The sequence below is a fragment of the Salmo trutta genome, chromosome 24, assembly GCF_901001165.1.
Source record: "Salmo trutta chromosome 24, fSalTru1.1, whole genome shotgun sequence".
NCBI classification, from domain to species: Eukaryota; Metazoa; Chordata; class Actinopteri; order Salmoniformes; family Salmonidae; genus Salmo; species Salmo trutta.
The window spans coordinates 46,463,877-46,477,314 of record NC_042980.1 but is presented as its reverse complement, the minus strand read 5'-3'; the positions used below and the strand labels follow the sequence as shown (position 1 = coordinate 46,477,314).

General features: G+C 43.7%; 1 protein-coding gene across 1 annotated transcript; it reads left to right on the top strand.

The window, feature by feature from the left end:
* Positions 1–10,294: 10,294 nt before the first annotated feature.
* Positions 10,295–12,557, top strand: LOC115161405 (oligodendrocyte transcription factor 2). The gene is made up of 2 exons (XM_029712365.1): positions 10,295–10,399; positions 10,725–12,557. Exon 2 carries the CDS (start codon positions 10,760–10,762, stop codon positions 11,558–11,560), a length of 801 nt encoding a protein of 266 aa, XP_029568225.1. The 5' UTR covers positions 10,295–10,399; positions 10,725–10,759; the 3' UTR covers positions 11,561–12,557.
* Positions 12,558–13,438: the final 881 nt, after the last annotated feature.

Here is a 13,438-nt window from a genome sequence, read left to right as displayed (position 1 = left end):
ATGATCTTCATCAGATGACAATCCTAGGACATTATGTTACACAATACATGTATGTTTTGTTCGATAAAGTTCATATTTATATCCAAAAACAGCATTTTACATTGGCGTGTGATATTCAGAAAATGTATTTCCACCAAAACTCCCGGTGAATGTGCACATCAATTTACAAAAATACTCATCATAAACGTTGACAAAATACATAACAATTATTTTAAGAATTATAGATAGACTACTCCTTTATGCAACCGCTCTGACAGATTTTAAAATAGCTTTACAGAGAAAGCACATTTTTCAATATTCTGAGTACATAGCTCAGCCATCACGGCAGCTATTCAAACACCCGCCAAATTCGGGGCAACCTAAACTCAGTATTAGTATTAGAAATATTGTATTACCTTTGCTGATCTTCGTCAGAACGCACTCCCAGGACTGCTACTTCCACAAGAAATTTTGTTTTTGTTCCAAATAATCCATATTTATGTCCAAATACCTCAGTTTTGTTTGTGCGTACAGATCATCCAAAGGCATAATGCGCAAGCGCGGAACGAGAGACAAAAAGTCAAAATGTTCCATTACCGTACTTAGAAGCATGTCAAACGCTGTTTAAAATCAATCTTTATGGTATTTTTTACGTAAAATTGAGATAATATTCCAACCGGACAATAGCATATTCATTCAAGAAGAAAAAGAAGGAGGGGCGCGCTAGCGGGACCGAGCATATCCAATCCCTTTGTTGCCAGGCAGACCACTCAGTAACTGAGCTCCTATACTCTGCCCAGTGACAGGAAAATGCTCAAACCACTTTCTGAAGGCTTTAGACAGCCAATGGAAGCCTTAGGAAGTGCAACGTCACCCCACAGACACTGGAGCTTCGATAGAGAATCAAAAGAAGAACTACAATTCTCAGACTTTTCACTTCCTGCTTGGATTTTTCTCAGGTTTTTGCCTGCCATATGAGTTCTGTTATACTCACAGACACCATTCAAATAGTTTTAGAAACTTCAGAGTGTTTTCTATCCAAATCCACTAATAATATGCATATTTCTGGGCCAGAGTAGTAACCTGTTTAATTTGGGTACGTTTTTCATCCAGCCGTGAAAATACTGCCCCCTAGCCCAGACAGGTTAAACAAATCAAAATATATTTTATATTTGAGATTCTTCAAAGTAGCCACCCTTTGCCTTGATGACAGCTTTGCACACTCCTGGCATTCTCTCAACCAGCTTCATGAAGAATGCTTTTCCAACAGTCTTGAAGGAGTTCCCACTTGTTAGATGCTTTTCCTTAACTCTGCGGTCCGACTTATCCCAAACCATCTCAATTTGGTTGAGGTCGGGGGATTGTGGAGGCCAGGTCATCTGATGCAGCACGCCATCACTCTCCTTCTTGGTAAAATAGACCTTACACAGCCTGGAGGTGTATTGGGTCATTGTCCTGTTGATAAACAAATGATAGTCCCACTAAGCCATAACCAGATGGGATGGTGTATCGCTGCAGAATGCTGTGATAGCCATGCTGGTTAAGTATGCATTGAATTCTAAATAAATCACAGACAGTGTCACCATCAAAGCACCCCCACACCATAACACCTCCTCCTTCATGCTTTACGGTGGGAAATACACATACAGAGATCATCCGTTCACCCACACCGCGTCTCACAAAGACAAGGTGGTTGGAACCAAGAATATACAATTTGGATTCCAGACAAAAGGACAAATATCCACCGGTCTAATGTCTGTTACTTGTGTTTCTTGGGCCAAACAAGTCTCTTCCTCTTACTGATGTCCTTTAGTAGTGGTTTCTTTGCAGGAATTTGACCATGAAGGCCTGATTCACGCAGTCTCCTCTGAACAGTTGATGTTGAGATGTGTCTGTTACTTGAACTCTGTGAAGCATTTATTTGGGCTGCAATTTCTGAGGCTGGTAACTCCAATGAACTTATCCTCTGCAGCAGAGGTAACTCTGGGTCTTCCTTTCCTGTGGTGGTCCTCATGAGAGCCAATTTCATCATAGCGCTTGATGGTTTTTGCGAAAGCACTTGAAGAAACTTTCGAAGTTCTTGAAATTTTCCGTATTGACTGACCGTGTCTTAAAGTAATGATGGACTGTCGTTTTCTTGAGCTGTTCTTGCCATAATATGGACTTGGTCTTTTATCAAATAGGGCTATCTTCTGTATTCCGCCCTGCCTTGTCACAACACAACTGGCTCAAATGCATTAAGAAGGAAATAAATTCCACAAATTAACTTTTAAGAAGGCCAACCTGTTAATTGAAATGCATTCCAGGTGACTACCTCATTAAGCTGGTTGAGAAAATGCCAAGAGTGTGCAAAGCTGTCATCCAGGCAAAGGGTGGCTACTTTAAAGAATCTCAAATATAAAATGTATTTGGATTTGTTTAACATTTTTTTGGTTACTACATGATTCCATGTATTATTTCATAGTTTTGATGTCTTCACTATTATTCTACATTGTACAAAATAGTACAAATAAAGAAAAAACCTTGAATGAGTAGGTGTTTTAAAACTTTTGACCGGTAGTGTAGAGAGATGGGACTGTTAAATAATGAATTTGTTTGCATATTGGAATTTAGAATTTGTATTTTTCAATGAATACCTAGGCTGAAATTACACTAACCTGCGTATGTAGCTACCTTAGTTAAGTACACCGAAGTAGATAGTTTGCTTTTAGCTGATCTTGAAACAAAGTGGGATCAGATAAGGTTTAATCTATTTCATGTCATCTCGATGAGTACTTGAATGGGATATCTCTTTTACATACCGATATCTCGCTTCAAATCTCCTACATAATGATCACTCCTGCTGTCACTCCAAAATAACAGACATCTAACAAATGTACTGCTTCTTTGTTCCCACTAGATTTTGGTCACACATGTACGACCCAGAATAAGGCCTGGTTTCAGTACAGTATGGATAGACAGCAGGTCTGGTCTCAGTACAGTATGTATAGATAGCAGGTCTGGTCTCAGTACAGGATGTATAGATAGCAGCAGGTCTGGTCTCAGTACAGGATGTATAGATAGCAGGTCTGGTCTCAGTACAGTATGTAAAGATAGCAGGTCTGGTCTCAGTACAGGATGTATAGATAGCAGCAGGTCTGGTCTCAGTACAGGATGTATAGATAGCAGGTCTGGTCTCAGTACAGTATGTAAAGATAGCAGGTCTGGTCTCAGTACAGGATGTATAGATAGCAGCAGGTCTCAGTACAGTATGTATAGATAGCAGGCCTGGTCTCAGAGAATATGTATAGATAGCAGGTCTGGTCTCAGTACAGGATGTATAGATAGCAGCAGGTCTCAGTACAGTATGTATAGATAGCAGGTCTGTTCTCAGTAGGATATGGAAAGATATTTTCTTTCTTTGGCTAGAACAAGCATCTGGAGCTCCTATAGCGTGTGAATGCATGCGTGAATATATTCATCCCCATGCTGTTGGTTAAATCTGTGGGTGTAAAGCCCTTGTACCCCATGCCACCCCCCACGCCCCCCCTGCCTGACCCCCCCCCCCACGCCCCCCTGCCTGACCCCAGAGGATCACAGAACAGGTTGTCGAAACATTTGTAACATTTGGCGAAAGCAAATCTCAGGCCGCTGTTAAAGAGGAGCTGACACCTCTAAAACAAATCCCTCTGCGCCCCTCAAAAACCTCTATCCCCTTCCCAGACCCCCTTTCTTTACCCCCTCACACACACACACACACACACACACACACACACACACACACACACACACACACACACAAACACACACACACACACACACACCTCGCAGCGAACCAACCACAACCCCTCACAACCTCCAGCAAATCCCTTTTCTCTTTTCCCAGCCAGATGGGTCTGCAGGAATAATGGCTAAAGCCCAATGAGTTCCATTCAATTTGTCCTGCCGTCTAAAGGAGATTGTAAGCTTTCCATTTGCAGTTGTGTTATAGTAGCCATGGGAGGCTCTGTGGTGTTAGGACTTAATTACCTCCTAATAGCTGTAGGGATAAAGCCCCCCCATCCCAGTCCGTACAACCCACTCTCAGTCCCCAGCCCGTATACCCCAACACCCCAACATCCACCTCTCAGTCCCCAGCCCGTATACCCCAACACCCCAACATCCACCTCTCAGTCCCCAGCCCGTATACCCCAACACCCCAACATCCAACTCTCAGTCCCCAGCCCGTATACCCCAACACCCCAACATCCACCTCTCAGTCCCCAGCCCGTATACCCCAACACCCCAACATCCACCTCTCAGTCCCCAGCCCGTATACCCCAACACCTCAACACCCCACTCTCAGTCCCCAGCCCGTATACCCCAACACCCCAACATCCACCTCTCAGTCCCCAGCCCGTATACACCAACACCCCAACATCCACCTCTCAGTCCCCAGCCCGTATACCCCAACACCCCAACATCCATCTCTCAGTCCCCAGCCCGTATACCCCAACACCTCAACACCCCACTCTTAGTCCCCAGCCCGTATACCCCAACACCCCAACATCCACCTCTCAGTCCCCAGCCCGTATACCCCAACACCCCAACATCCACCTCTCAGTCCCCAGCCCGTATACCCCAACACCTCAACACCCCACTCTCAGTCCCCAGCCCGTATACCCCAACACCCCAACATCCACCTCTCAGTCCCCAGCCCGTATACACCAACACCCCAACATCCACCTCTCAGTCCCCAGCCCGTATACCCCAACACCCCAACATCCACCTCTCAGTCCCCAGCCCGTATACCCCAACACCTCAACACCCCACTCTCAGTCCCCAGCCCGTATACCCCAACACCCCAACATCCACCTCTCAGTCCCCAGCCCGTATACCCCAACACCCCAACATCCACCTCTCAGTCCCCAGCCCGTATACCCCAACACCCCAACATCCACCTCTCAGTCCCCAGCCCGTATACCCCAACACCTCAACACCCCACTCTCAGTCCCCAGCCTGTACATCCATACACCCCAACACCCCACTCGTACTACCCAGGACCCTACACCCCAACACCCCACTCTCACTACCCAGGACCCTACACCCCAACACCCCACTCGTACTACCCAGGACCCTACACCCCAACACTCCACTCTCACTACCAAGGCCCATACACCCCAACACCCCACTCGTACTACCCAGGCCCTACACCCCAACACCCCACTCTCACTACCCAGCCAGTACACCCTAACACCCCACTCGTACTACCCAGGCCCATACACCCCAACACCCCACTCTCACTACCCAGGACCCTACACCCCAACACCCCACTCTCACTACCCAGGCCCATACACCCCAACACCCCACTCTCACTACCCTGGAAGATGATGGCCCTGGAATACGATGGCCCTGGAATACGATGGCCCTGGAATACGATGGCCCTGGAATACGATAGCCCTGCAATACGATGGCCCTGGAATACGATGGCTCTGGAATACGATGGCCCTGGAATACGATGGCCCAGGAATACGATGGCCCAGGAATACGATGGCCCTGGAATACGATGGCTCTGGAATACGATGGCCCTGGAATACGATGGCCCAGGAATACGATGGCCGAGGAATACGATGGCCCTGGAATACGATGGCTCTGGAATACGATGGCCCTGGAAGACGATGTCCCTGGAATACGATGGCCCTAGAAGACGATGGCCCTCGAATACGATGCCCTGGAATACGATGGCTCTGGAATACGATGGCCCTGGAATACGATGGCCCAGGAATACGATGGCCCTGGAATACGATGGCCCTGGAATGCGATGGCCGAGGAATACGATGGCCCTGGAATGCGATGGCCGAGGAATACGATGGCCCTGGAATACGATGGCCCTGGAATACGATGGCCCTGGAATATGACGGCCTGGAATACGATGGCCCTGGAATACGATGGCCCTGGAATACGATGGCCCTGGAAGACGATGGCCCTGGAATACGATGGCTCTGGAATACGATGGCCCTGGAATACGATGGCCCTGGAATACGATGGCTCTGGAATACGATGGCCCTGGAATACGATGGCCCTGGAATACGATGGCCCTGGAATACGATGGCTCTGGAATACGATGGCCCTGGAATACGATGCCCTGGAATGCGATTGCCCTATCACAGACAGATTTATTCTTTCTTCCATGGATTTAGAAGAATTTTCCTTTTCATTTCTTTCCAAGATCTTGGAAGCAGCATTATTCATGTTTTTCTGTTCATTTGGACACCGCTGGTCAGAACCCCAGACAGAAAGAGAAAGTTCTCTAGCTTTTTTTCAACCTCTTCTCTTTTCTCTCTGTTTTTTTTGTTCTCTTTCTTTTGAAGGCAGATTAACAGGATTAAGTATGGCTCACATATGCTGCCCTTCACTATTGGTATTCACCACAGCACAGGCCCACCACCACCCAGATGGACAAAGAGAGAGAGAGAGAGAGAGAGAGAGATGTTTAACAAAATCATAATTACTATTACTTAGCCAATCCCTCCGCCTTGATTTTAATCCTCACCTGTATTTCCTACCAACCCCCACAGCCCCCCCAAAGCCCCCCCCCCCCCCCAGACCCCACAGCCCCTCGGCCGGCGTGGGACATGCTTGTTTACCTTGGAACACCAGGCAGGATTAGCAGATGAATAAATAAGAGATTCTGAAGCGTTTTGTAAGGCGACATGTCTTCTCCGCAGCCTCCCGTCGCTGTCATTAGCATTGTAAAGTTAGGCCACACACTTGCAGACTGCATGCCAGCACAGAGAGAAGACGATACAAAATACATAGAAAATAACTGTTTTAAAAAAATACAAATAAAAAGTGAATAGTTTGTGGAAGAGCATAGTGGTTGACAAACTAACAGCTGTGTTCTCCTGTCCTCTCTTGCTATTGTCCTCTGAAGTGGCAGAAACATCATTATCTCAAAACTGTAATATAATGTACTGAGGACAGAGGGCCAACAGAACCACTACAGAGAATTAGAGCTTTGCTCGCCATGCGACGGGAAAGTCACTCAGCGCATACAGGGGGGACAATTTACCCAAAGGTGTCAAAAGCTTTCCAATCAGTAACTTGGTTTAGAGAGCTGCACTAGACTAGAGCCATCTCTGTACTCTGAAGACCCTTTGGCTCATGGGCCTAACCACCTGTAGACGAGATAATTCTCCCCACATTATTAGCATTCTATTTTACACACCTAATCTGTGAAATGAAAAAATGTGAAAATGTTCTCTGGCTGTGAGCTGTAACTGCATCATGGTGTTCTGCAATGGGGTTGATGCCAAATCCAACAACTATTCAGGTGTTCCCATTGGGCGCAGATGTCAATTCATTGTCTATTTAACCGTGGTTTCAACTTCATTTCATTGAAGTGACATGGTAACAACATTAATTCAACCACTGTGTGCCCAGTGGGTTGTAACTGTGATGCAATGAGGGCACCATTTGTATTTTCTCTCCCCCCAATAATGTTCAATATGAGAGAGAACGAGGTCTAATGTTAAAACCTGAAGCCCCTTTTGTGATAGTTCTGGAAAAGTAGTTGAAAGTTAGAGACCTTCTCTTCCCCCCCATCCTTTTTTGCCCGACATCATTACTCCCTAAACAGTTACCAATCAGTATCTCTGATGGTGGTTGTGACTTGTGACAGGCCCTGCAGCTGACATTACCTAATGATATACTCATCGCCAGCTGACATTACCTAATGATATGGGGGGAGAAATAACCACAAACATTAGCCCATATATGTCTTTGTAGTCCCTCTGATTCCAAAACCAGACAGTCTCTGCATGTGTTAGGCAACCATTGGCTTCTCTAACAAGTGAGATTATGGGAACGTCTAATGAAGGTACCATTCGCGCAGTAACTGAATTCCCCCTGTTTTTTAAAATGCCACTTCTCACAAACCCGCCACTTATCCGTTCTAATTAGCATAATCTTATTTAGTGTGAGTAAACAAGCAAACAGACGGGACAAACGAGAGGAGAAAAACAGCAAAACAACACAATAAGTAGCCTAGTTTAATGAAAAGAAAAGAGAAAAACAGCAAAAGGATACAAATGACGACCTTGATTCGGTGATATATATATTATTTTTGTGTGTTTTTGCGGAGCTTCGCATTGCATTGACTGATGCTGCCATTTATTACACGAGGCCGTGAGAACACCGTGCGCAGGCGCGTTGCATGCAGGGTGCATATTCAGCAAGGTACTGTATCATCTGCTTGTTGACTCCCTGTTCGCTAAATCCTTGGAGCGCGCACACAAACCCAGTTCTTGTTGGGGACCCACTTGCATCACGGCTGACCTGGCTTGGGGACCCGATGCTCACTGGACGACTGAAGGCCTAGTTCTACTCATTTAACCTACTGGACTCAATATGGTTCACTTATATTTGTTTGCCTTGTGCTGTCAGGATTTGTTCTTCATCGAACTACGTTAAAGAAACTAGGCTATATCTCAGTTAACTGAACATATGGTCTGTAAGTGTTTTTAGAATGGTTTTGCAAAGACAAAGGAAATCCGTATCACATATGGAAAGCTATAGATACAGTGTGTCAGTGATCGCTGACTCTGCACCACGAGTAAACATACTTTATACAGAATGCGTTGAGTAGTCTATTGTTACAGACGGACGGTTCGATGAATTAAAACTGGTCTCAACATGTCCATTAGACGTATTTAAAATGGGGTCACAAATACCACAGCTTAATGCCATACATTAGTCATGCAATTCCATATAACTGCATAGTAGCAACATTATTGACTTATTTTACATTATAATACGGTCAGTTTACTATCGTAACAATAGTGTACGTTACAGCATAGTTGGGCTATATTATTGTCGTCACGGTAGAGTAGCCCACATTTAAATAAATAAGTACAGCTAAATAATAAATGACACTATTATTATTATTATTATTATTATCATTATTATTATTATTATACTATGTACTTCATGTTTCATGCTTTTTCCTCTAATTTATGACTTCCATATTTCTTGGACAATGACCTTGTCAACTTCAGTTATGTCAGAGCGCCAGAGAGTCTCTTGTTTTCTCGCTTCTATCGCCTGGCCGGAAAAGAAGAAAAAAGGACCTGCACTGATGTGAGTCCATATTGGACTCATTGAAATGTTACTGATCGTAACCGTTAAAAACAATTTTACACGCTTCATTTATTAACGTTAACATGCACTTTAACGGCTTGAGTCTTGGCTCACGCCGTCAGCTGTTGGTTGCTCAAGGGGTCGTCGGGTTAAAACAATAAGCCCCGCATTAACTCAAACCGTAATCAGCGCCTTTAAATGGGCGCGGGCGGAGTGTGTGTGTGTGTGTGTGTGTGTGTGTTGTGTGTGTTTAACGCCAGAAGACTCACATATTGCACCACAAAGCCTAATCATTATTCGTTGATTAAAGAGCCTGAATGAGTTCGTAATATTACTTTAATTTCACAGCAAAAAAAAAAAAAAGATTTATCGAAGTGTCCTGTCAAATTATGATAATGTGTATTATTATATTTTCTAAGGAATTATAGCATTTCGTTTAGAAAACGAACAAGCAAACAAATCATCTTAAATGTTGGCTAATTAAATGAAAATATGTTTCATCAGTCGGCTATTCATAATGAAAACTTGCATTAATTTACAGTTATCGAATATTTTCTTTGAACATCCACATGTAATTGTTTCTTTCCTATAACATGGATTAGACCAACTGGAGTGGTGAAAATACTACGACGATATCGGGGAGTTATATCAACACTCATCAGTTATTTTATATAAATACTACAGAATAATATCGGGAAAGTGTAAATAATAAGAGATAAAACAGCTCCTTCTATTTTTCCACCGAAAAGTCGAATCTTTCAACAACAACAAAAAAGTTTTTCTGCAAGTAAAAAACAAAATAGGCTATGAAACGTTTCATTAATTGACGTAAAGCCTACGTTTTTATTTGATATAATGAAAATGATTTCCTGATCTGGTGGTCAATAGGTTTTTTTGGTTTTTGTTTCGCATACTTCTTTCTTGTCGTCACTAAAACATCTACATGCCTAAACAATGTAATTCCCTCGCAAGGTTCCATATGCAGCGTGTGTCTAATTCATTCTGTTAAACGAAGCTACAGTTTCTTTGTAATGACATCAGATTGGAAGAACTCCTAACTCCTCCAAGCCTCCTCCCCTCTCCCGGAACGCAAGCAGCCCATTGGTGGAAGACAGTCAGTCGGAAAAGCAATGGCATTGTCCTGGTGACTTGCCCCCCCCCTCGGGTACTTATTGCCCCCCCCCTCGGGTACTTAAAGTCCGCTATAAAACCATGTCATCGTGCTCGTGCATGCCAAATGGGCTGTCAGTTGTGATTTGGGGAAGTAACAAGTGGATTCAACAGCGACACTTTCTCTGCACCGAGCTGCGCTCTACATCTCTCGGTATGTTTCACGTCTGCTCTCCGGGATAATATTGATAGTGGGCTTATGGCATTTAGGCAACTGTGATTTCTGTCATAAAAAAATAAATTAATCTATCCTCATTTGAGAATGAACATCATGACCATCATGAATAAAATAACATTCAAGAACCTTCTCCTGAACTTTCCTGGATGTGTTTGTTTACCTTCTCTCTACTCCAGCGTTGAACATTGAATTAGTTTGAAAGTATATTCTTAGGAAATATTCACACGGTTTTAACGTGTAATGCTAGCGGGGTTGTGAAAAATCTGAATGCTAAATGGTCGGTTTACTTTTCTTTCCGTAGACTATTGCGCTGTCTGAATAAAGCTGAGCATCATCATGGACTCCGATACCAGCCGAGTGTCTAGCCGACCTTCCTCCCCCGAAGTGCACGATATGTTCCTGCATGCGATGAAGAAGCATATGGTGGGCTTCTCCGGTACTGTCTCGTCCACACAGAGCGACTCTCCACCGGAGATACCCGCGGACATGCGGAGCCTCTCCGATGATGAAGATGACATCACTCTGAAAATGCTGTCCAAGAAGGACCGTAAATTGCTATCGGAAAACGAGCTGCAGGGGATGCGGCTGAAAATCAACAGCCGGGAGCGGAAGAGGATGCACGACCTTAACATCGCCATGGACGGTCTCCGGGAAGTTATGCCTTACGCGCACGGGCCCTCGGTGCGCAAGCTTTCCAAAATCGCCACTCTCCTCCTGGCGAGAAACTACATCTTGATGCTGAGCAACTCGCTGGAGGAGATGAAGAGACTGGTCAGTGAGATCTATGGCAGCGGACACCACAGCAGCTTCCACCCCTCCGCCTGTGGGACCATGGCGCACACTGGGCCCCTGCCCGGCCATCCGACTGTTTCCCACGCCTCCCACCCGGTGCACCACCCACTTCTTCCCCCGGCGGTCTCCACCGCAGCCTCTCTCTCAGCAACGGGTCTTACGTCGATCAGACCCCACCATGGACTCCTGAAGGCGCCCTCGGCCGGACCGGGCCCCCTGGGCAGCAGCTTCCATCACTGGGGCGCAGGGATGCCCTGTCCGTGCAGCATGTGCCAGGTGCCACCTCCACATGTGTCAGGCATGAGCGCTGTCACCATGTCCAGGCTGACGAGTGACTCCAAATGACTTGAACACTTATCATAGAACGAGAGCAGGAGAAAAGTGAAAATAACTTTCGGCTGTAGACGTCACCCTGCATCTTAGTCCATATCAACACCTTTTTTAAAAAAATTTAATTTATCTGTTGCTGAAATTAGCTTTGGATTGAGCCAGCAGAAATTCCTTACTTTATAAAAACTGGAAGAGCGCTACTAACATAGCATTTTGTAACAGTATATAGCGTCATTCATTACAGGTTCTTTATGACACATTTTAATATTCAGTAAAGGCCATCAGTTCACTGGTTGCAAACCTTTCTTACATTGTGGCTGCCAGGAATATACACCATTCACATGGAATTACTGATGGCTTTTAATGTCATGTTCTTGATAATTATTTAATGTCATGTTCTTGATAATTATTTAATGTCATGTTCTTGATAATTATTTAATGTCATGTTCTTGATCATTATTTTATGTAATGTTCTTGATCATTATTGAACTTTAAGACTAGCCCATTCCCGAGACCGAATAAACTAAAATACAATATTTAGATATAGCAAACTGGATGAGAACAAAATGGTAATGTAGATTGTAAATATGTAGATTCAGAATTCTGTTTATATAGTACGAGAGATTTTATATCAAGCCTTTGGTTAAATGTTTGGATTGACCCCGTTAGCATGTCTGCTTTCAGCCATGTAGCGCTCTGGTACCACGTTGCACCTGCTTCTTCCTCTGCCACTTGTATAATATGTCCCTTCAGTGTTTTCTCTCTTCGACGTCACTGCTGAGCCTAGATGGCTGCTTTCTTGTGTATGTTTCTATTCCCATTGTGTGTTGCCACGCATGCCAGTCACCGCCCGACACCAAGAATGATCACTTCTTTATGTTTTATATAAAACAAAACAAAAAACAAGTGCTAAATGATATTTATTTACTTATTTTCAATGGGATTTCAAATGAATCAATGACGATGATTATCTTGGGATTTTAAATGTTAAATAAAACAAGTTTAATAATGACATATTTTGTTGTCTATTGGTTATTGATGTCATCCGCTTGCAACAAAACGTCAACGCTTTAAAGTTCCACGTAAGTTGTAAGTGAAACATGCACAGGTCAAATGACCCGCAATAAGAGCCATTGTAGTCTAAATGAACGATTTACATACGTAAACGTCAAATAGAGGATCTAACCAATAGCTGAACAGTTTGTTCTATGCTAAAATTGTCTATGGCATTTTGAGACAAGCAGCGAACACCTTTGGTTTTAAGCTGCCTGATAGTGGGTCAACATACACAGTTTTGTAAAAACATAACTTAGTTTCTTGATTTTAATTTAGCAATTATATAAAATGAATAGTATAGCCTATCAATTTCAGTCCGTTTCAGCCTTGCTTCGTTTGAGACGTAATATGATAGGAATGAAATGATACAAAGACAATTTGACTTATTCCACGAATAACTAAATACAAACCATTTATTTTCACCACAAAATATAAACACCGTAAACACGACTAATTATTTACTGTGTCCTACCATCCACTACAGATTATACATAGTTTAAGACATTTTCGATTTGAAATATGGACCAAGGTACACTTCGACATTTTATTCAAACCTAAAGGTCATGTTTAAACAATAAGCCTTTAGTAAATTATGTTGCGTACAATATAATTAGAATTAAGAAACACAAATACACTTTAATAGAAGTAGGAAATATATTTGGAACGTATTTTTGTTGATCAGATTTATGATTGACTAACAATGACTTACTGCCCCCCCCCCCATTCAATTCAACTAAGGACAAAGAAATCCACAACATCTAGATTTTGGTCCAGACTGCTCAACTTTGAGCTCTCACTTTTGTTAGCAACATCATTATACGCCTACTATAATCCCCG